The 23,929-nt window shown below is 47.0% G+C and overlaps 1 protein-coding gene across 7 annotated transcripts in view; it reads right to left on the bottom strand.

Annotated features, from left to right (window-relative positions):
* Window positions 1-23,929, bottom strand: part of CARMIL1 (capping protein regulator and myosin 1 linker 1) — a 308,332-nt gene that overhangs the window by 158,074 nt on the left and 126,329 nt on the right. For 6 of the 7 annotated variants that reach the window (XM_053223218.1, XM_053223219.1, XM_053223222.1 and 3 more), the window contains exons 5-8: window positions 22,517-22,638; window positions 11,198-11,295; window positions 10,790-10,860; window positions 10,468-10,541 (exon numbers count right to left, since the gene is read on the bottom strand). In XM_053223218.1, coding sequence (XP_053079193.1) covers window positions 10,468-10,541; window positions 10,790-10,860; window positions 11,198-11,295; window positions 22,517-22,638 — 365 coding nt within the window. The remainder of the gene's footprint in view (window positions 1-10,467; window positions 10,542-10,789; window positions 10,861-11,197; window positions 11,296-22,516; window positions 22,639-23,929) is intronic. The other variant, XM_053223223.1, reaches the window with a different exon arrangement.

Below are 23,929 nucleotides of genomic sequence, written 5' to 3'. Positions count from 1 at the left end.
GGAAGCAAAAGTAAATAAACTATAGCTACATACAACACTATGTAAAACCTCAATTTCTCAGGTCCAAAGCTTCTCTCAACCTGCCTGGACCGTGCAGAGAATGGGGAGCTTCAAGTCTGAGAAGCAAGCATCCAGGAACCACTTCAGCAAACACAGAGAAAAGTCAAGGTCTGAACTGAGTGACACTCGGGATTCCTAGAATCTGTCACTCTCAGAACATCTAAGCCGTCGGGACAGCCACAACAGAGGCCAAGGCTCCAGGAGACTCGGTCTACATATGACAATCTATCACCAATAATGATCAAAACTGGTACATCTCACCTCCACAGAAAAATACACAAGACAAGATGTAAATAATTTCATTCCCGAGAGTTCATTTTCCTGGATGGCTTTCTCAGAACACAGTAATAAGCGATCAGATAAGCAAACAGGATAACTCCTGATTCACGTGGGCCTCCCAAACCCTGTGCCGGTAACATCTCACTGCCGAGAGCTCCCTGGACCTTCCCCGGTGGGGTCTGTGCCAATCAGAACCAACCCTTCCTCGTGTTTTCACTAAGGCACCCCGGGGGTTACACTACATGATGTAGAAAGGTTTCCAAACACCAATGCTTGTCATCTCGACTGATTTTCTCGTGGTGACAGCTTTTTACTATCAGTCCATGGCACGGATTCTGCCTCCCAATGTGTTTTGTCTTGATCTCCTAAGACACTCTTAACTACCACTTGACTCTGATCTGAAAAGTAAAGTCACCCTTGAAGAGTTACAGCAGTTTAGGTAATGCTCCCCTGAGTCTTGGTAACATGGGAACATAATATTCTCTTGTCATTTCCACAGGACATTTCTACTGCTTCCTGAAAATGGGAACAAAGACATCTTAAGACTCCAAACCCTGAGAAGGAAGATCCAATGTTAATACCCTTTAGAGTCATATAGCAGAATCTTTTCCTACACTCTGTTGAAGACAGAGGAGACAATTAACATTCCCTAACCTTTTCCCTGCTATAAATGTATTACACGTAGAGTTGTTCGTTGCTGTGGTGGTTGTTAATCCAGCCGTGCGCTGGGGTTTGTAATACAAATTGAGATCCTTAGTTATCATCTCAGTTGGCAACTCTGAATGATCCAAACCTTCCCTTAAAACTCAAATGTACCTAGGGGCGCCTAGGTGGCTCAGTCGGTTGAGTGTCCGACTTCGGCTCGGGTCATGATTTCACTGTTTGTGGGTTCGAGCCCCTGTCGGGCTCTGTGCTGACAGCTCAGAGCCTGGAGCTGCTTGGGGTTCTGTGTCTCCCTGTCTCTCCGCCCCTCCCCTGCTCACACTCTGTTTCTCTTTCAAAAATAAAGAATTAAAAAAAAAAAAAAAAAAAGCAAAACACAAACATACCAAGTTTTTCACTTATTTCCAGAAAAGAAAAAACATGCCATGATAAAACTGAAAATAAGGGCAGCATCACAGAAAAGATCAAGAACTGGGATGAGTTAAGATGGTGGAATAGTAAGGGTACCCCCTGAGCTTGTCCCTAAAACACAGCTAGATCAGCATCAAACCATTTTGAACACGTAGGAAATCGATGTGAAGATTAACAGAACAATCTGCATAATCTCAGGGACAGAACGGGGCAGCTTCTCTGAACAAGGACACCAAAACACACCTCAGATCTAGCTTCCTTACCTAATTTCTTTAATTGTTAATTTTTTGATTTCATTCTATTATTATAGCTGTTGTTATTTTTTCTTCCTCCAAAATGACAAGAGGGAGGAATTTACCTCAAAAGAAAGAAGAGGAAATAAATGAAGGCCAGGGATTTAATCAGTGCAGATATGAATAAGATGTCTGAACTAGATTTTAAAACAAGGATTATAAGGATACTAGCTGGGCTTGAAAAAAGCATAGAAGACACCAGAGAATCCCTTTCTGCAGAGATAAAAGAACTAAAATCTAGTCAGGCCAAAATTAAAAATGCTATAACCAAGTTTCAAACCCAAATGGAGGCCATAAAAACAAGGGTGGACGAGGCAGAAGAGGGAATCCATGATATCTAGAAGATGAAATTATGGAAAATAATGAAGCTGAAAAGAAGAAGGAAACAAAGGTAACAGATCACAAAGGCAAACTTAGGGAACTCGGTGATTTATTAAAACATAGTAACATTCGTATCATAGGGGTTCCAGAAGATGAAGAGAGAGAGAAGGGGGCAGAAGGTTTATGTGAGCAAATTATAGCTGAAAACTCCCCTTATCGAGGAAGGACACAGACATCAAAATCCAAGAAGCACAGAGAACTCCCATTAAATTCACCAAAAGCCAGCCATCGCCAAGACATATCATAGTCAAATTGCCGAAACACACAGAAAAGGGAAGAATTCTGAAAGTGGCAAGGGGGAAAAGAAGTCCCTAACCTACAAGGGAAGACAGATCAGGTTCACAGCAGATCTGTCCACAGACACTTGGCAGGCCAGAAAGGGATGGCAGGATATATTCAATGTGCTGAATCGGAAAAACACGCAGCCAAGAATACTCTATCCAGCTAGACTGTCATTCAAAACAGAAGGAGAGATAGTTTCCCAGGCAAAGAAAAAACTGAAGGAGTTTGTGACCACTAAACCAGCCCTACATGAAATTTTAAGGGAGACTCTTTGAGTGCAAAGAAAAAAAAAAAGACCAAAAGCAACAAAAACTAGAAAGGACCAGAGAGTATCACCAGAAACACCAACTCTAAGGCAAAACAATGGCACTGAATTCATATCTTTTACAATAATCACTCTGAATATAAATGGACTAAATGCTCCAATCAAAAGACACAGGGTATCAAAATGGATAAAAACACAAGATCCATCTATATGCTGCCTACAAGAGATTCATTTTAGATCTAAAGACACCTGCAAATGGAAAGTGAGAGGATGGAGAACTATCATGCTAATGGACACCAAAAGAAAGCCAGAGTAGCCAAATTGTATCAGACAAACTAGACTTTGAAACAAACGCTATCGGGGCACCTGGGTGGCTCAGTCAGTTAAGTGTCCACCTTCAGCTCAGGTCATGATCTCACAGTTCATTAGTTCAAGGTCGACACTGGGCACGCTGCCGTAAGCACAGAGCCCACTTCGGATCCTCTGTCCCCCTCTCTCTCTGCCCCTCCCCCCCACACTCGCTCGCGCGCACTCTCTGTCAAATAAACATTAAAACAAAGACTGTAACAAGAGATGAAGAAGGGCATTATATCATAATTAAGAAGTCTGTCGATCAAGAATATCTAACAATTGTAAATATATATGCCCCCAATATGGAACCACTCAAATATAAAAGGAGGCGGGTAGGGGATGGGCTAGATGGTGATGGGTATTAAGGAGGGCACTTGTTGGGATGAGCACTGGGTATTTGCTGTAAGTGATGATCACTGAAGTCTACCCCTGAAACCAATATCGCACTGCATGTTAACTAAAATTTAAAGAAAAGGAATGAAAAGAAAAGAATAGAGAAAAGAGAAAAAAGAAAAAAGAAAAGATCATGAACTAGCCTCTGGAAATGCAAAATTTTCTGTAATGTAGGGATTTTGTGTGTCTCTTTTCCTTTCAATTAAGAAAACTGGCCACTTTATATGGTTGTTCATTTTAAAAGGAGTCTTTTTAAAGTCGTCAAGAATCTTCAAACTACTCTACGGTGAACCCAGGGCGGTACACCCGTAGGATTTTAGATCGAAGACTCCAAACCCTTCCCATCACATTCAACCAGCCACTTATTTGGAAAGCCAACAACCACATGCTTCCTGAAGCAATTCCTCAAATAACGACAGCACTCTTGTTGTTTTGGATGTTAAAAATAAACTAATAGTGGGGGAGGGGGCTATTTCAAAAAGTTAAAAGGCAAAAACAAACAAGTTGGCAAGTGATTCAGGGTCTAAGTCACTTGCCTTAGTCACAGAGCCCGTCTGACCCAGACCGGAAACCACGCGTACGGAATTGTTCACAGACATTTTGAAAAGGAAAACAGAAGCCAGCGCTGTTCTTCATACCTGATTTCACACTCCAAACAGCATTTCTTCCTTTTGAAATGAGAGCAAGAATAAAGAGAGACAGCCTAGATTAGGAAAGAATTACACCAATGCCCTCGGGACAACCTTGACAAACATTAACCCACACGCAAAACTCTTCTGGAAGCATCAGGCTCAAGACTGTCACTCTGATGAGTAAGAAATATGAAAACACAAACACATGAGTCTGAAGGGAATGAGCTGCCAGCTGGGCTCTCATGAGCCAGGTTTAAACTCAATGATGCATGTCATTGAGCCTTTAGAGGACTGACGAGATTAGCTCGTCTTGCAAATCTACCGGGAGCAAAAAAAAAAAAAAAATCGATGTATCCAAAGCGGTATATTCTCTTCGCCTCGGCACCACTCCCCCTCCACCCCATCATTCCCACCCCTGCAAATTACAGTGTAATTACACTTTTTAACATGTCGGCTCACAGACCTTGGAGAGGTCCCGTGAGAAATGTGCAGCAAAGCCTTTTCCAGCTATGCCTCTTTTTGGCCCATCGGTATCTAAAGCAGCGCACGCTTCAAGAATATACTTAAATAAAATTTTGGAAGCTATAGAGAACAAGTGGGTGGGCATTTTCCCAAGTACAATGCTTCCTAACTGCTCTTCTCCAGGGAGGAACTGGATGGCTCTAGCATGCACACGGTCATCCCCAGACGCGAATGCTTACCCCTCATTCAGTTCTGATAACAGCCTTTTAGCTAGTCAGTTTTCCGTGACAGCATTCAAGTTGCTTGCGATCTACCTTGAAGCTCCGGGACAGACCCTCGAGACTTAAGGGAGGTGGCTGAAGACGCACACGCGTGGAGGCAGGTCCCCAGGGAAGACAAAAGAGCACACTGGAGGCTTCATAAGCGGCCTCAGGACGACGTCCACGTTTCCCCATTTCTCAGTTCCTGAGGCCATGTGCTATAAGGGTCACGGTGTCCTAACAATGGGTATGTCTCTGCAGGAGAGCAGATCCCGGGCAAATGAGAGGGGAGAGGACATTAGGAGGGTGTGTATGATGAGAATGATGACAGGGGCACTGCCCAGTCCCTAGACCTGCATCCTCTCAATCTATATTCTCTTCAATGAGAATTATCGATGGGGAGCACACGCATGCAGACTGTTTCCTCCGTGCCTGTGCTCCACGTGAGAAAAGCCGCCCAAACCACGTGTAGTCTCCCTGTTATCAGACCTGCAACATTAACACCAATGCCCCACGCATGACCCCAACCTCCCGATTTGGATAAGCTGAAAAAAAAACGGTAGTTACAAACCCCTAGATGCAAAAGATGCCAGCCTTGGGTGAGTGAACTGAAAGAAACACACAGAATTGATAGGAATCCGGAGAGGATTCAGCCATGGATTGGAGTAGGTAACAAAGAGCAAAATCGGGTTAAGAACATGAATAGTCTAACGACCGCCAACCTGCCTCTGGGGGAGAGTATGTAAGTAGTCCAGGAAGCCTTTACAAAAGAATCCCCTCACCCTCCCAGGATTCTGGTCTGTTTCCCTAGAGCAGCTCAGTTGCCCTTGAACATCCTTTATTCTGCGGCACTGGTTTGACCCTAGAGCATCACGTCGTACAGCCTGAAGAAGACAGACACAACCCGGCCCTCACAGAACTTCCATCCCAGGACCACTAATGAGTTTAGAGACCCTAGAGGCTCTTGAGAAAGGAAGTGTCTAAGTATGGGGACTACAGACAAGGAAGAATGGAATGAAAAAATAAAGCTTTGAATGGTGGCCAGTTGGGAATTATGTTCCAACAGAGCTTCTGGGAGCCAACTGCCACCATGGGAAAATTCACCAACGCGTATGAGAATTACTGCCCCATTTGCTAACAAACTCCAGCTCAACAGGGGCCCATCGACCTCTCCTCTTGATCCTCAAATGCGTCTCATTCCTCCCTTCTTTTCTCCACAATTCATACCCAAATGAGAAAGTAACATTTTTGTAAAACCTCTCAAAGTCAGACAATGACCCCTATCCCCCTCAAACTGGGCCACTCTGGATCCTTCCAAACTACTGTGCCGCTTAAGTACAGACTGTCCCTTTATGGAGAAGCGTGCTCAAGATTCTAACATACAGAAATGTCCATCCAATGTACTCCGTTGTAATTTGATTGGCAAAATATTATTAATACAGGCTATCTAAAAGCACTGACCGTAAGTAGCCTCTTTATATAGAAGCTGGCGCTAATCGTAATAGTAAGAATCATGCGGGGGGGGGGGGGGATTAAATCCTCAACAACGAGGGGATATACTGAAGATTAGGGCAAAAGAGTTCTGGAAAAAGTCCAAGTATTTAGGCATTAGTAGGAAAGGGGACGTCTATAGCAATGACCCCTGCTGTTATTAAGCCCACTGCTTATAAAAATTAAAAAAAGTGAAAAAAAGAAAAAAAATTGAGAACTAATTTTTTAGTAGTTACTACATGCAAAATACAGCAATAGTAATATGTTGCATATTATAAAACAGAGATAGAAATTTTAAAATGATTCAGCAATAAGCATAAATAGAAGCTCTAAATTTTTTCTGGAGCTCATCTTGCATTTTTCTTTGGGGAGATACAGCCCGCAGAGTGTATGTTTGTAAATAAAGTTTTATTGGAACACAGTCACACTCGTTCAATTGCACGTTGTCTAGAGTGGCTTTTGAGCTGCCACGGTGGCTGCCTGCCCCATAAAGCCTAAAATATTTACCATCTGGCCCTTGACAGGAAAAGTTTTCCACCTTCTGATCTCAGTAATGACAAAAGTGCTTCTAGCCCTTTACCAAGCAGGAAAAGTAAATGATCATGAATGCAGTGTTTACTGACAAAATGAAAATTCTCCAGCTAAGGAATTAGGAAAAAATCTGTTTGTAGGGAATTTCTCAGTTTCGACAAGGTTCCTCAACGGTGGACGGCATTCCATATATTTCTATGTATGTGAAGTAACTATATTTAGTAGCTTCCCTAGATATGGTTTCCCTCTGTGGCCAGATTAATCATCAAATTGAGCACAGCGGATACGCTGGAAAACAGCACCGACATTACGCATAGCCTATTAACGGTGTAAAAACTGTTGAAGGTGTGACAAAGGAAGCTGGAGAAACACCTCAAGCCGCCATACACGGTGTCTTCACTCCAAGTATGGTCCATGGACCCCTGTGGAACCCCGGGACTCCCTCGAGGGCCTCACAAGTTCAAAACTACTCTTATAATAACACTAAAACAAACTGTCCTTTACGCCGTGTAGACCGTCTGCATGGATGCTAGAAAAATGACAGCAGGGAAAACCACCGGCGCCTTAGCAGGAATCAACACGGCCATGCCAGGCCTGGACGCCGGTCACTATGTTGGTTACCGCCACACATGCGGTTTCTTCCAACAAATGCCCATGTCATTTAAGAACGCCCTTGGGGCGCCCAGGTGGTGCAGTCAGCTGCCCGACTCTTGATCTGGGCTCAGGTCACCATCTCACGGGTTCATGAGTTCAAGCCCCTGATGGCACGGAGCCTGCCTGGATTCTGTCTCTCTCCCTTTCTGCCCCTCCCCTGCACATGCTCTCTAGCTCTCTAAAAATAAATGAATAAACTTAAAAAAAGAAAAAGCTGGGGCGCCTGGGTGGCTCAGTCAGTTAAGCTTCCGATTCTTGCTTTTGGCTCAGGTCATGATCTCAGGGTTGGTGAGTTCAAGTCCCACACTGGGCTCTGCACGAACAGTGTGGAGCCTGCTTGGGATTCTCTCTCTCCCTCTCTCTCTCTCTCTCTCTGCCCCTCCCTCCCTCATGCTGTCTTTCTTTGTCAAAAAAAAAAAAAAAGGAAAGACAGAAAGAAAGAAAGAAAGAAAGAAAGAAAGAAAGAAAGAAAGAAGAATGCCCTTGATGAAGTAGAAAGTACTTCTTTTATTAAATCTCAGCCCTTGAGTACCTGCCTGTGCGACAAAACAGAAACAGGCACAAAATGCTTCCTCTTTATACAAAGGGCTCATCTTCTCAATGCGAAGTATCTTGTGATAGAGTTCTAAGCAGAACTCGCTCTCTCATGGAACACCATGCAAAAGATGACAAAGTACAGTCAATTCAGACTTGGGATTTAGCAGATGTTTTCTCTACAGCGTAAAAAGTTGTTAGCCCGTCACTTCGAGGAACTTTTTTCCAACAGTAAAGTTATAACTTTAAAAAAAAAAAAAACCACTTGAATCTGGGGAAACTTTTATCAGCCACTAGGAGACTGACAGTTTTGCCACGCTTAAAAAGACTTTTTTGAGAGGGTCAGCGGTGTTAACAAATGTCCTCTTTTCTCCCTATTATACAACAGCAAAATATCTGCACACTATGCATAACCCAGTGAACCAGTATTTTCTAAATGAACGATGCAGAATGCTTGCTACAAAACCATCTGGGGGTAAGATTAGTTCGAAGCACAAGATGGACCAAATGGATTTGCTTTTTAAGTTTATTTATTTTTGAGAGAGAGAGAGAGAGCGCGCGCGCGCACACACTCAAGCGGGGGAGGGGCAGGGAGAGAGGGGGAGAGAAGAGTCTCGATGTGGGGCTCAACCTTACAAACCGTGAGATCGTGACCTGAGCCGAAATCAAGAGCCAGGTGCTCAACCGACTGAGTCACCCAAGGGCCCCAGTGGGATTTAAAGTAAAATAAAAAAAGTTCGTTGATACGGTTTCCGACTCCACATAGCAACTGAACTTTGGGAAACCATCGCTTTACTAGTCATGGTGAAGTATGAAAGAGGAGTATTCACAGTCATGTGACAAGGCTATTAACAACGCTCCCTTTTCTAAGTACGCATCTGCTTAAGCCTGGATGTTCTAAATGTACTTCAGTCAAAGCCACACATCACGAGAGCGTGAACAGAAGCGGACACGGGAATCCAGCTGCCTTCTATGAAGTCAGAAGTTACAGAGATCAGCACACGGGTGAAGGGAAGCCACTCTTCCGGCGGACTTAGGTTTGTCTCGGAAAATGGTTATTGTTCACGAAAACGGTACCTACGTTAGCATGTAATGGGTTTATTAACATGTTTAAAGGCATTAGTAAGTGTTTAATTTTAGTTTCAGCTTCTAATACAGTGAGTCCCCAAAAAAATAACCCACGTAACGCAAAAGCTCAATCACTGTCAAGACCTGTAAAGGGTTCCGGGGGCCGCACACATTGAGCCCTAATGCTGCAGGGCGACCCAATCCTCTTACTCTACGTACAATTTCCTGCGTTTACTGAGAAAAAAACCTGCAGACTAAGATTCTTCCTTGTTTCTCAGTTCACTTTTTCACGAGCTACGCAGGACACCCAGGGAAGCCGGAGCGGGAGTACGACGTCCCCTCATGTGCAGGAAGAGGGGGAACAGCTCCAGGCGGGAGAAAACCACCCTGGCTCCACAAGCAGGAAGCAAATCCACGCTTGAGAACCAGGGGCTTCGGGCACTTGGCTTCGGCCACGAGCACGGACCAGGCCTCGCCGCCCTCTGCAGCCCCCAGCGCCGCAGAGAGGGCTCCCGTCCGTGTTCTCTGGTCCGTTCCATTGGCTAGGACTCTTCGGGGACCCCTGTACAGCTCTGGATTTTCCCACCAGGTAGGTGGGAAAATAATTTGAAATGGCATTTTTCAGGCCACGACGCCACATTCCAGCTGTGCGCATAGCGCGAAAGGTAGGGCCGGATGCCAGGATTCTCTCTCTCGATGCCAAACAGAGAGGACGGACTGACTGGGCTGAGGTTCATGGCGGTGGGACTAGCGTCTGCTGCTTAAAATAAGCAGTGGTTCCAGGGAGGAGGCTGGGATACCCAGCAAAGACGCAGGGGCACCGCCCAACGCTGCCTAACCCTGAACGAAGCTTCTTCCCTGGGGCCTGACCCCGCTAGCCTCAGCCCTAAACATACGAACGTCAAGATCTTAAAACCCGCAGGTTTCTCAAATAACGTGTAACGGGGTTCACAGCCGTGTTATCGTTATCGCAAGGCAGATAACGGCAAACCCGTTCCCACCAACATGTGCGCATCTATACCCTAGCAGCGAATCCCCAACTCATAAAGAAATTGTAAACCTAACGTCATTTCTTAGGATTACAGCATAAAATTGCCTCCTAGAAAAAATGTTCTAAGGCAATTAGGCAAAATAATACTATATTACATAGTATTATATACACAGGGCAGATGATTAAATAGACTTTTGTAAGCCGGTATAAGAACCTCAGAATTATATTATTTCCACAGTTCCTAACTATGAACTCTGGATTTCAAGTACACACAGGCACCTCCATCCCAAATGAACACATCTGACACTATTACTTGAAAGGCAAAATTCAGAGAGTCTTAGATTCTCCCGATTCCCCTTGTAACGGGATTTTCTGGAGATCGCCTGTGTCCATAAGCACCAGCCGAGAAGTATGGTTCTGGAAGCAAAATCAGTTGCAAACGGAAGGAAAGCAAGCAGTGGCTTACCTGTGGTCAAGATGGCTGAAGTCTTGCAAATTCAATTCCCTGGTGTCCTGTGTCAGATAAATTGTATCCACATCCTGTTTAAATATAATTAAATCATGTAAATAGTCCGCACAGATGATCAGGAAAGAGGGATGCAGAGAGAGAATTAGACAATGATACAGACAGATTTTCACATAATCTGAGGAAGGAAGATTTTAAGCCGAAAGCATGAATGGTGGGGGGAAAGGAAGAAAAAAAGAAACCAGCCAGTCAAATACTGGAATATTCTCCAGGAGGGGGGGGAGGGGGGGGCACACACAAGCCTGCACACAAACACACTTACCCACTGTACTTCTTCTCTGTATGAAAATCCAAGCCAGTCACACACACAGGCGTACATCTGAGAAAATCCACCTGAAACACACAACAGAAACGTGACAGGTTTTTGGCTAAATGATTTTTAAGTTAAAGTTTAAAAGTTTAAATATGGCCGATGTTGACAATGCTGATTATTTCTTTCTGTTTGGGAAAACGGCAAAGATTCTCCCCCTTGTTCTAAAGTAAGTACACAGCAGGATGCAATACAGCTTAAATACAGGACTTTTATCCACCAGTCTAAAGTCTGTGCAGTGGTAATTACACCTTAAAACTAATTGTACCTTTACAGAAGCATACTAGGAATAGACGTAACTTCCTGGCACGGGGACATCCATGCGGCCATTTATAATTTGGTTTTAAAATGCATGCTCACCGCAGGGCCCCTGCTCGGCCACGGTCTGGCTGTCCCACAGAGCCTGGAGACTGGCCAGTCGTTCAGAGGGCTCCATGGAGACTTTTTTCATGATTCTCCTGCAAGATCAAAATAACAATAAATTTCAAAAATCGAGTGTTTGGCACCGTGCGTAGAAATCTATTTTGTGGTACGCCTTTTTTTAGACCAAAGATGGCTGCCACTTTGATTTCGGTAAACGGAAATTCCACTTTCTGAGCATCAAGAAGCTGGAAACCTCAGAAACTTAATCTCCTTTCTTTAGCCCCCTTTTATACGCCCAAGGAGTTATCCAGGGATGTGGACAGTCTCTATGTTATTTCGTTGTTTCGTGGCAGTAGATTGCACTAGAATAATTAGAAGACAGGTGTTCTACTTGATGAATTATTAGCTTATGTGTATGCTAAATTTGAATCACGAACTTTCAAAAACTTAAAACACACATCTCTTCCTCTGTGCTTCCATAGTACCCCTTACAAACGTCCGTCAAGAAAGACTGTCATGTCAGAAGAAGTGTTCCTTTTACTGTGGTTCAGAGCCCAGCCGACCACTTCCAAGTTTCACTATTCACAGATCTGGCGAAGTAAGAGGACCTACCCCGTGGGGTAATCGTGGGAAAGAAAGAAATTAATACCTGTGAAGTTATCAAAACAATCCGCGCTGCCTGGTGAAGTCTCAATAAACATTAGCCGATGCTCTCAGAGTTATCACATACTAATCGTTTCAATTTTTTTTTAACATTTATTCACTTTTGAGAGACAGAGACTGAGTGTGAGCGGGGGAGGGGCAGAGAGAGAGGGAGACACAGAATCCGAAGCAGGCTCCAGGCTCTAAGCTGTCAGCACAGAGCCCGACATGGGGCTCAAACCCACAAACCGCGAGATCATGACCTGAGCCGAAGTCGAATGCTTAACCGACTGAGCCACCCAGGCGCCCCTCACGTAGTAATCATTTAATGGGTAATTTATGAATCCATTAACTCACCCCCGAATTTTTATTAAATGTCTACAGCATGGCAAGACCAGCTGTCAAGATACTAGATACACAACCATGAACAAAACCGACACCATCCCTGTCCTCCAAATGGACAGCCTATCGTGAGAAGCAGACAAACAGGAGGTATAAAAGGAGAAGTAGAGGGTATAGTGGGGCGGGGGGTGCAGAAAAAGGGCACTTAACTTCTCCTCTGGTGGGGGGAGGGCAGCGGAGTGTGGGGAATGTGGATGGTGCTCTCCAGTGCCTACCACGTCTATGCTAAAACCTGAAGAGGAATAAAGACTTCATCGGGGCGGGGGTGGGAGGAGGAGATGGGGAACCAGGAGCTGGGGAGACCGCTCCAGACGAAGGGACAGCAAGTTCACAGCCGTGAGAAGGCTCGTGCTCACCACCAGAAATGGCACACGGTTCAAAGCGGGCCAGCAAACACCACGTGATGGGGAGGGGGTAACGGAAGAGTCTGGGGAGCTCGCAGGAACCAGGTCGCAGACAGCCTTCGAGGTCCGATTATGGGATTTGGATTTTATTCGTAGGGCACTGAGGAGCCACAAAAAGCCTGAACAGGGTGCACCGGCTGGTGAGAAGGGCACCGTCCACAAAATCTGCAGGGCGGGTGTGGGGGCAAACTTTGGACCCAGATAAAGAACTTGAGAAATTAAATAGAAAAGCCCAGCGAGAGTGAAGGTCATGAGCTTCTGGAGGCAGCAGGTGGACCAGCCGTGAGACTTCCTCGGGCTCCCACCCACCACAGCCCAGACGTGTGCAGGAAGGGGCAGCGGGCATGCTGTGGGGCTGCTGGCTTTCCAAGCAGGTGGCCAGATGGACTTGAGGGTACTGCTGGGGTGACGGACACTGTGGGCTGGGCGCTCAGGAGAGGGAGGGGAAGATCCAAGGGATCTACGGCCCAGAGGCCCTGAAAAAGTCTGAGCGCTGGTCCTTCCAAGGGAGAGAGGGCCGAACGGCCGTGGTCACAGCGAGACGAGTGAATGGTGACTTGACCCCAGCACACGCTGTTCCAGGAGCTGACGAGGTCTCAGGTGTGGCCCTCGAGAGTCAAGTGGGGAGGAGGGGAGGAGGTCACAGGCTGTGAGGAAGGGTATTGGGTCAGAAGCACCGGGATCAAGGCAGGACCCGGGTGCGAAATGGTGTAAATAAAGATGCTAAGTTATACTGAACATATTTTAATCTTTCTTTAATGACTTAAAAGCACTTCTGCCCCATATAATGTTCTCAGTCATTGTGACGGATCTCAATCACCTCGTAGAGTATTGGAGGAAAACAGTTGTCTCCATTTTCTCACGGGATGGATTCCAGAGAAAATGTGCTACCTCCTGGCAAGTTGCCCTGTCTACTCCTAGAGAAACCCTGCGATACACAACAAAGCATTTAAACAACCGGAACGTTCTGCTGGCCCTGAAAACATTCCTACACATCCTTGCGGTTTTTACGACTGAAGCATAATCAGGTATAACCAACTAGGCCAAACGTCATTAATTCCTTCAAAGTCTCGTGTAAATGCACGAGGCCTGCGAGTGCAGCATGATTTTTCTCAATCTCACCTGAAAACACCTATGATTAAATCCCATCATCTTAAAACTCCTGAACTGGGGGGTAACTGTGGGCTTAACAAGACATTCGCAAACGGACGTGATATTACAGAATCTTTCAGATCTTACAGAATGATTCACCTCGGTTCCATACCATCATCGGGCATTTTACTGGCATTGTTTTCTGGCGACCAGACAGCAAAACCAGATATTACGCAAAGCAACAGCAGACCTGTCAGAAACAGCCCCCAGCGTTTACACGACTCGGTTAAGTAAACCTTGGACACATCAAACTAGACATAGGTCTGACTTCATCTGAGATCACATCTGTCTTCTAGAATTCTTGCTTCACTTCAGCAGGACTGTGGGGCATGCTGTTTCAATGACACACAGGATGAAGTTAAGCTAGTCAAAAGCAGGAAGAAAATAGGGCAAAAAAATCTTTGGCAGGAAGCTGCGAGGATCAAGAATAGGAAGGTGGCAGTCTAGGATTAGAGGGAGAAACAGATGACTTCTCATGGCAGATTCAGAAACTAAAGCCTCAATTTTATTCCAAAAACAACACTGGACATTCCTGCTCAGGGGGTAAGGGCAAGTCAACTGGAAAATGAGAAGCAGCGGCTAGGGTAGACGTCTGTGTGCAGAGGCTGCCCCTTGACCTTCAAAACCACTCTTTGACGGGATCAGTCTGAGGTTTTCTAAGCAGCCCCGCTCTGTGACACTTCTCTTTCTTTTGCAAGGAACTGCAAAGCACTTCGATTTCAGGAACCAAAGACGTCTCATGAAACAGGTGCAGTGACTTGCATAAGAGATAAAGTTCTAAGGAGTAAACTTCCAGGAGATGGCCAGTGTCTACGTGCTCTAACTCAATGCACAGAAACAATGAGAGGGGACCCCCCCAATGGCCCATATTGTTTTTCCCTGTAGTTCAACGGCAGCAAAGAGCCCATGTGCGTGCACCACAGGACACAGCTCACACCTACACACACAGGGAGAGGGGGTGTGTTGTACAGACAGACCGACAGACAGAAAGGATTTGCTGGCAGGATAAGTGCCGTGACAGGTAAACCAAAATCCTAGCAGACGCACAAAGCCTGCCTCTCGCTTGCAGGTGGGACTGTGGAGGTGGACCAAGTACGTGTGCATCACAGGCGTTTACTTTACACAAGCCTCAGAAGGACAGTAAACGTCACCAGCACGCCAGCTCTCTGTGCGAATCTCATGCCTCGATTGTTGACACGAAAGAAATCCGTAAACTCTTTCACTCCACCGAATTGATTTATTTAAAATTCAGTTCCAAAGCCTCTCCCACTCGAGGGCGGTAGTCACCAGCACCGTGCACGTTTCCCTGACCCAAACCACATCCCAACCAAATACTGCGTCTGCTTTAGAAAAATGAACGGGCTACACAGCACCCTTCTTTTGTTTGCACATCAACTCCTATTCTGCCACTTTTCTTCACGAGAACCTCACCTTTGCATACTTTAATTGGCTTTGACTTCATAAACAGATCTGCGGTATCTTATTTTTTTTATTTTTTTTTTGTAATGTTTATTTTTGAGACAGAGACAGAGCATGAACAGGGGAGGGGCAGAGAGAGAGGGAGACACAGAATCCGAAACAGGCTCCAGGCTCTGAGCTGTCGGCACAGAGCCTGACGCAGGGCTCGAACTCACGGACCGCGAGATCATGACCTGAGCCGAAGTTAGACGCTTAACCAACTGAGCCACCCAGGTGCCCCTGCGGTAGCTTTTTTATTGCGGTAGCAAAGAAGCTTTGTCCTAATATGCTGATACTCAGCCAACTTTCCCGAATGTGTCACATATAGGACGGAATAGTCAAGTATTCCGTAAGTTATTCCCAGGAAAAACAATCCTGTCAGGAGGTTACTGTTCAAGGCGCCCGGATGGCTAAGTCGGTTAAGCAGCCGGCTCTTGACTTCGGCTCAGGTCATGCGTGATCTCACGGTTTATGGGTTCGAGCCCTGTGTTGGGACGTGCCCTGACGGTGCAGAGCCTGCTTGAGACTCTCTCTCCCTCTCTTCTCTCTCAAAAAATAAAATCATAAACTTCGAAGATATTCCCTACAAACATGGCCAATGTCCTTTCTGATGGGGCGGGCTTTTTTCCGACGCTGCTGGGTACCTGACTGCACTGAAGTCTGTACCACACCTACAACTCCTGTAGCAACACGGAAGCAGTTTACACGGGCTAATTGAATCCTCATCTCCATTCACAGCATTATCCCCCTTTTACAGATGAGGACACCGAGGCACTGAGAAGGGAGTTAACTTGCTAGAGTCTCACCTCCCTGAAGCATCCCACCAAGCTGACACCTTCCAATTCCTACCTCAAGGCTCTCTCCACACACACTTCTAAAGCAGCCCAAAGGACTGCGTAACTCCCATCTTATCCTAACATTCAAAAGCCTTCCATAGCTCCCTACTGCCCATCCCGGAGGCTTGTCCTCTGGCCCCCTCCTCACAGTGACATCTGCAGGCTCCCAATTCCAGCTACGCCAGGCAGTGGCTATCCTCCCAGCGGCACCTGCTCCCCTCGGCCTCCAGCCTCCGCCATCTCCCCACAGGAGTCCGGTCAGCACACCCTCGACAACCACCCCCCCCCCCAAACAAGGAGGAGAGCAAATACACATCCTATGTTATTTCCCTGGCATCCCAAGTCAAATGTGACTTCTCTTTCTCTGAAACCTGAGGGTTTTCTCTCCTAGAACAATTGGCGGAACTTTCCTACACCACCTCTGAACTACAAACTCTTGGAGAACAGGGCACGGTTCACTCATGCATGTGTGCCCGCCCGAGGAAGTGCTTTAGTAAACACTTTCTAGATGAATTCTTCCATGTACTGATGACTTAATTTAACGCTTCAAAAAAAAAAAAACCAAAAAACTAGCATGGTTTTGGAGAATAGCCAAGGTTCTCAATATTAGAAAAGCCGAAGGCCATAACACAAAACAGCTTCCTGAAGAGAAATGCCATTATGGACGCCTCTGGGAAAACAGATTAAACGACACTTAGGCTGCAAATATTTCCCTAGCTTCCCCTCACCGTCACGGTCTCAGGGGCCAGGCCCGAGTAAGAGTGGCCACAAAACAATACTAATGGCAATCTGTAAATTGTTAAATTTAACTTAAATTTGCTTCTTGAATCTTTAACTTTTCTCCGTATTTTGAAATAACCTTTCCTTATCTTTAAGTTTATTTATTCATTTTGAGAGAGGGGCAGAAAAAGAGGGAGAGAGACTCCCAAGCAGGCTACCTGCTGACAATGCAGAGCCCAATGCGGGGCTCAAACTCACGAACCATGAGATCATGACCTGAGCCGAGATCAAGAGTCAGACGCTTAACCAACTGAGCCACCCAGGTGCCCCGAAACTTTCCTTATTTAATGAGAGGAGGGAAACATCTTTCTGTAAGAAAAGGAGAGAGGAAGAGGTAAATATATATGTACAGAGGGGAGGTGAAGAGAGGATACTGGGGTGAATATTAATTTTAATTGAAATTCTTCATTTTTTTCCTACCTGTATTTTCTTGACTATACACAAGAGAGCTGATTATTTGTAGATAATTTATATATTGTTTTTATATATTTGATTCTGACCATGGATATAATTTTCAAAATTTTTATTTGGGTAAAACCAGAAACTCAGATCTTTACAGACACAGCTTCATGTGTATAGTTGAACTTGGGCTGTGCAAGAACTAATTATCTGAACTGAGGGCAGTCCTGGCTGTTTGTGCTCCAGACCCTCCAGGTTCCTGACATCTGCTCATCAGATATTTTCTTGTCCATCCGTCTCTACCACAGGCGCCCTGAGCAAGTAAGGAGAGGAGGGCTGGGGACCCAAGGTCCCCACCACAGACTCAGGTAATACATCTGATGAGACAAATGACTCAAATAAGGTTGAGGATCCCATATACGGTTCCTTTCTGAAGTTTTTACTTTAATTCCAGTTAGTTAACATACCGCGTGATATCAAATACAGTTTCATATTCTTCAACTTATCGTTGAGTGGGATGTATGACATTTACTAGGGACATATTTTGTTTTGCATGTTCTCCGTTATTTACGTAAAGGAAATATTTCCCTTACTGACCACTTTAAGGCACGTTAGAGATGGACCAGAAAGGCTATGATGACCTACCTCTCCACCCTCGCTAGTCAATAACCAGCACCAACATCATTAGCCATTTCCCCTGCCAAAACCGTGCCATGCGATGTCAGGAAAGGAGCTTCAAGATTAAACGCCGAATGTGCAAGTCACAAAATATTATAGGTTTAATTCTCATGCCCTAACCGTGCATGGTGGGTACGAAAGCAAAACAAAAGTCAAGCACATTCACATTATTTACATTTTCTGCCAAGTCAAGTTCTAAATTATAATCCGTGCCTTCTTCCACACTGGTGGCTTCATCTGAATTGCCTCTGCCTTCCTGCCCTCCGCTCTAAACCCTCTCCCTGCTTCTCGAGGGGGAGGGGGGGAGGGGCGCTCCACACAGCCAGCCTGCCTCCAGCCACCTCCCACATATGCCCAGCCACCCTCTGTCTCCTCTAGATCAGACGCCTTTTCTTGTAGCTCCTCACGTAGGTTCTCAAGAACTGCTGTGTTAGTGAGAGCAGCCGTGGGTGGAAAGATGCCCTCTCCCCTGTGTCGGTTCACAGAGGTGGGCATATGGGCCCTTTCCGGCTCTTCTTCTTGCACTTGTCCTCATTCTGAAGATGCTCTCTCTTCTAGGTGCACACGTCTCTCTGGCCGATCTCAGAAAAGTCACGCGTGCAAGACTGTCTATGCTAACGCCTCCCACGTCCGCTGCGTCTCCAGACCCGGACCTTTCCTCCAAGCTCCGACCCCACGTATATAACCACCGATCTGATATCCCCACCTACACGTCCAAGACCTCAAGCTTAGCATGCTTACAGCAGAGCGGTTGGGGTGTTTTACCCCCAAAATAAAACTTGCCCCCTGCACCTACCCTGGGCCCTCTCCACCTCACTGAAAAGGAGCACTGGTCACTGAGTCCTTAATCCAGAAACCCTAGAGCCGTCCTCGGTCCTCTCTTTCCTCACTGCCGTCACCCACACACGGAATCTATCAGCCAGTCCTGTGCCCACAATAAATCCTCTGTGTCCCATCCTCTATCCTTACCTCCAACGTCACTGCCCTACCCCTGGCCGCGGCCACCCTTCCCCTGGGTCACCGCCGCTGTCCCCACCTGCTCTTCCCCTTCCCACGCCATTCTGTCTCCAGCGGCACAATTTTCATAAACTACAGAGGGAACCATGTCCCATCCCTTCATGCACGCGACACCGGCTTCCTCGTGAGCTGCCGCTAAACTGCAGACTCTTTACTCTCTCCATAAAATGACCAGCGCCTACGTTTCCAGCCTGGTCTCATACACCAGTCTCCATCCCTCCCGTCTGCACCCTCCTCTTCCGCACCCTCCAACCACAGCGCATCTCTCAGGACGCCAATCCCGGTCCAGGCAGGTGCAGCGGCAGGAGCAGAGGCCCGAGAAGGAAACATTCCCCGCCCTCTTCAGACTCCTTTTTCTCCATGACGGTCTGTTCAAAGCATCATGGCCACAGGGAGGCCCTTGCAGACAGAATTTTATTCTTTGTATTAGCCCTGCAGGGAGGATCAGTTGCAAGCATTCAGTCAAATTTATACTTACTTACTTCATTTATTTATTTCCCTTTCTCGGGGGGGTCTGCTTCCCAGTGGAAGTTCCATGTGGGTCGTGCACCCCAACACTTAGCACCCTGCCGTCGGTCGTAGAAACTCAACACTCACCGAGGGATGAGTGTGTAAAGAAACAATTATAACACAGCGAGACAGGTGCTAGTCTGGGAAGTGATCGCAAAGTTCTATGGAAACATGAAGAAACTCTTTCAAGATCTGGGCTACGTCTTTTGCAGCGGAAGCTTGTCTGGAAGAGCAGCCTGAATGAAAGCACTGAGAATATAAGAGGAGGATGTGCTCAGGCACAGGTGGATCACGGGGCCAGACGGCAGTGGGCTTCTAGGCCAGGCTCACAGCACAGACGCTACTGGCGTATAGAAGGGTACCTCTGGTGACGGTGCGGAAGGAAGACAAGGAAGAGGACTGGAGACGGAGACACTCTAGCTAGGACGATGTCACCCTGGCAAGCGAGACCCTCTGAACTCAGGCAGTGGACATGAGAAGACAGGCAAAGGCCCAGACCAGAAACTCCGCATGAAAAGGGTTTGGCAACTAATGAGACGTGCAAGTTAGGGACAAATGACTATTTAAATGACAAGGCCGCTGGGGCGCCAGGTGGCTCAGCCGGTTAAGCGTCTGACTTCGGCTCAGGTCATGATCTCACAGTTTGTGAGTTCGAGCCTCTGTCCCGACAGCTCAGAGCCTAGAGCCTGCTTTGGATTCTGTGTGTGTGTGTGTGTGTGTGTGTGTGTGTGTGTGTGTGTGTGTCTGCCCCTCCCCCGATCTCTCTCTCTCAAAAATAAAACATTAGGGGCGCCTGGGTGGCGCAGTTGGTTAAGTGTCCGACTTCAGCCAGGTCACGATCTCACGGTCCGTGAGTTCAAGCCCCACGTCAGGCTCTGGGCTGATGGCTCAGAGCCTGGAGCCTGTTTCCGATTCTGTGTCTCCCTCTCTCTCTGCCCCTCCCCCGTTCATGCTCTGTCTCTCTCTGTCCCAAAAAAATAAATAAACGTTGAAAAAAAAATTAAATAAATAAATAAATAAATAAAACATTAAAAAAAATTAAATGGTGAGGCCGCTAACTGAGATACACTACCAAATACAGGCAGGTTTTCAGGAAGAAACTTGCTAAGTTTATGGGCTGCACCATGTGTGACGTCCTTGGGGACATCCTTGGGCCTTGGGCGGCTGGGGGACAGAAGGGAAGATGAGGGTGAGGTGGAGGTCATGGATTTAGAAACTAACACGCATGCCTCTCCGGAAATGGAGCACATCATTTAGTCGTTGCCCGAACCTTTCAAGAAGTTGCTAAATGGCAGCAAAAAGTGAAAACGCTTTTATTCTACAATGTTCTCTGGGAAGGAAAAATGGAAGAATCAAAAGCGAAAATAAAACTGCTAATTCCCTCAAAATTCCTAGAATATTAGGCAAATAAAACTGCGTTTTACAGAAAGCAGAGATTCTAAACATTGCTCGGAGGGTCAAACCAGCTCTTGCTAAATAAACAAGGCTGTGCTTGACCACGTCCTTCTTTCACCGGGGCTCCTGGGGACGGAGAGCGAGGGCGTTCTCAGGAAGCTCGCGTACAAAGCCCCGTGACCGAGTGCAGCTGAGGGGAAAGGGGCTGTAGTGACTGCTAAGGCACGATCGCCCCCAGAGAGTTCTCTGGGGGCCTGAAGGATGTTTCGCTTCTGGGTATTTCCCCGTCACCACTACTCACGGCTACTCACTGCATCCCGCACCCCTGCCCACCCGCGCCTCTCCTGCACACACACAAGTGTGTGGCTAGACACCTGCAACAGCCTGGCTTTAACAGGCCTCCTACCCGGAAATTCCAGCCTGGCAGGAGTCGAGGGACAGCCCCCCGCTCACCACCTCCGTTCCCTCGACGATCGGCCAGCCAGAGAGTCAGAGGAGGGCAAGGAGGCGGACAGGAGGAGGCCCCGGGGTGAACAGCCAGAGGGCACAGGGCCAGGTCCCCCCAGGCCTGGGGGACCGAGGAAACGAGCCAGTCCAGCGCAGAGCCGTCAGAAGAACCCAGCGGGTGTCGGAAAGTCAGAGGCGGACAGGAAGCCCCTGTCTCTCCCGAGCCACCTAAAGGCGCCCAAAAGGCTTGAAAGACACAAGGCTTGGTTCTCCTGCATCGCGTCAATTTACAAGCAGAGCATCTGGGAGCGCGTCCCGTGAAGGGCAAGTCCCCGAAATTTCCCTCCCGCTCCCCGCCAGCAAGGTGCCCAGCGAACCATCCTAGACGTGTCCCCACGAGGCCTCCCGGCCTGCGCACAGAGCAAGCACCGGGAGGGGTATTTTCCAGAACTTCTGAACCAGCTCTTTCAGCTGGAAGGCATCTTCATTACGGGTTATCACTTTAGGGAGCTTTCCGGCACAAGGATTCTTCTGCCTTTTGACCTCAGCCGTTCCAACCTCCTTTCCAACACCCCACACGTTCCCTCAGGACAGACTCTGTCACCCGGGCGCATAACCCTGATGAAAAGCGCGTGAACAAAGAAACGTGAGGCTGTGCAGAGACGCAAGTGCGTCACTAACTTCCCTGACGTGGGCTTCCGGAAACTAAGAGGAAAATGAAAAAGAGGCTAATTTTTGTTTCTTTTCTAAGTTTTGTCTTAATGATCAGGCAAAAAATAATAATAAATTAATTAATAAAACAAGGAAAATGAAGGCTCTCACACTCTTCATTAATACTAGACTCAAGGCCTTTCTGCGAAGCACTCAGAACCCCCGCCCCCCAACCGTTGGGGTAAATCTCAAGTTCTACGAGACAGGTTTCTGCTTTAGCCTCAGGAGCAGAGGTTAAAGGGTGACCACACCCTCTGTCACCCAAGCTCTTGAAAGTAGGAAACCTTGGAGAACCTCAGACACAAAACACAGCAGCTTGAGTTAGCGTCATGTCCGCCATTTAACGGCGAAGAGAAGAGGGAGGCTGAGGGGAGGCCCCGAGGGCAGGGGCGACAGGGAGCCCCGCTGTCATTCCCGGATCAGACAGGAGGTCCTCGCTCTCCCCCCACCCTCCACCCTACCCCTCCCGCCCCCAGGGAACTCACACTGGAGAGAGGCCAGGAAATATCCTCCGCAGGCAGGTGCCGATGTGAGCCAACACTTCGCTCACGTCGTCGGGCGACGCCATCCTCATGGAGATGCTGTGCTTGTCAGTCTCCACGACCATCTGCAAGAAGTGGGCGGACACTGCTTAACACCGGGTCCCAGGCCGTGAGTCTGTAGCTTTAAACCAGATAAACCGCGTATTCCCACCGACACATACCAGCCTCTTCGGAAGCGCTTCCCTAAAATAACACCCTCAGTGAAGACCCAAGGAAGTGCCTGGGTAGACGGTGGAAAGGTCCAGAAACATCCAGAAACTGAAGCACGTGTTTCTAAAGGCGAAACTACAGATGCAAACAGACCCCCGCCCCACACGCACACACGCGAGGGAGACGGGCCATTCGCACTCGCACACAACTTCTCCTAAGTTTTGGTTTCGTCTTGAGACGCAGCCTTCCAAAGTCTGCTCCATCCCTACCGCCCAGTGTAAGGAAGTATGCCTCCGCCAGTGAGCAGGTGAGGGCAAGCTGATCGTTACCTCTTTTTCTTTTTAAACATTTTTTAAAATGAGACCCCTTACGAGATGTTTAAATGAAATGCTAAAACCTTTTTGCCTGGTAGCGAAAGAAAAATCAAACGCTTGGGAACATTTCAACTTTTTTTTGTTTTTTAATTTTTTTTAACATTTACTTATTTTTGAGAGACAGGGAGAGACAGAGCAGGAGCAGGGGAGGGGCAGAGAGAGAGGGAGACCCAGAATCCGAGGCAGGCTCCAGGCTCTGAGCCGTCAGCACGGAGCCCGACGCGGGGCTCGAACCCACAAACTGTGAGATCATGACCTGAGCCGAAGTCGGACGCTTAACCGACTGCGCCACCCAGGCATCCCAAACATTTCAACTTTTCTGAGAAGAGAGAATGTTGGAAAGGATTATGTGACGGGAACAAGGTAATCATGTTCGGGGTGAGGCAAAGAATCATTCCAGCAAACTGCTGGGAGATGTCCAAAGCTTACACCAAAAATGTTGACGCTGAGGTCGTACAGCTAGGTAAATAAATATAAATCAACCTGAAAACATGGGCAGGTCGCAAAGGGCAACAGGTTGTTTATGGACATATTTCAGATAAAAAGAATCAACTTCAATCACTTTTTTAAAAATACCGTTACCTTGGATCTCAAAAAAACATTCATGTTAAACGCAATCCCTCTGGATCAAAATATCCTCACATATTTACTTCCTGCTGGTACTTACCTTGTGCAAAAATACGATGAGGGAACACTACACTTAATGTGCAATTAGCCCATGAGATTAACAAAGCAGTTTTCAGATTTGTTTGGGGCTGTCCTAAAATTAGCTAAATTAAAAGTAATCATGTGAGGACACGTGGATGACTCAGCCGGTTGAGCGTCCAACTAT

This window comes from Acinonyx jubatus, chromosome B2 (genome assembly GCF_027475565.1).
Source record: "Acinonyx jubatus isolate Ajub_Pintada_27869175 chromosome B2, VMU_Ajub_asm_v1.0, whole genome shotgun sequence".
In the NCBI taxonomy this organism is placed as follows: domain Eukaryota; kingdom Metazoa; phylum Chordata; class Mammalia; order Carnivora; family Felidae; genus Acinonyx; species Acinonyx jubatus.
Note: the sequence above shows the minus strand (reverse complement) of the source record. Positions and strands in the feature narration are given on the sequence as shown.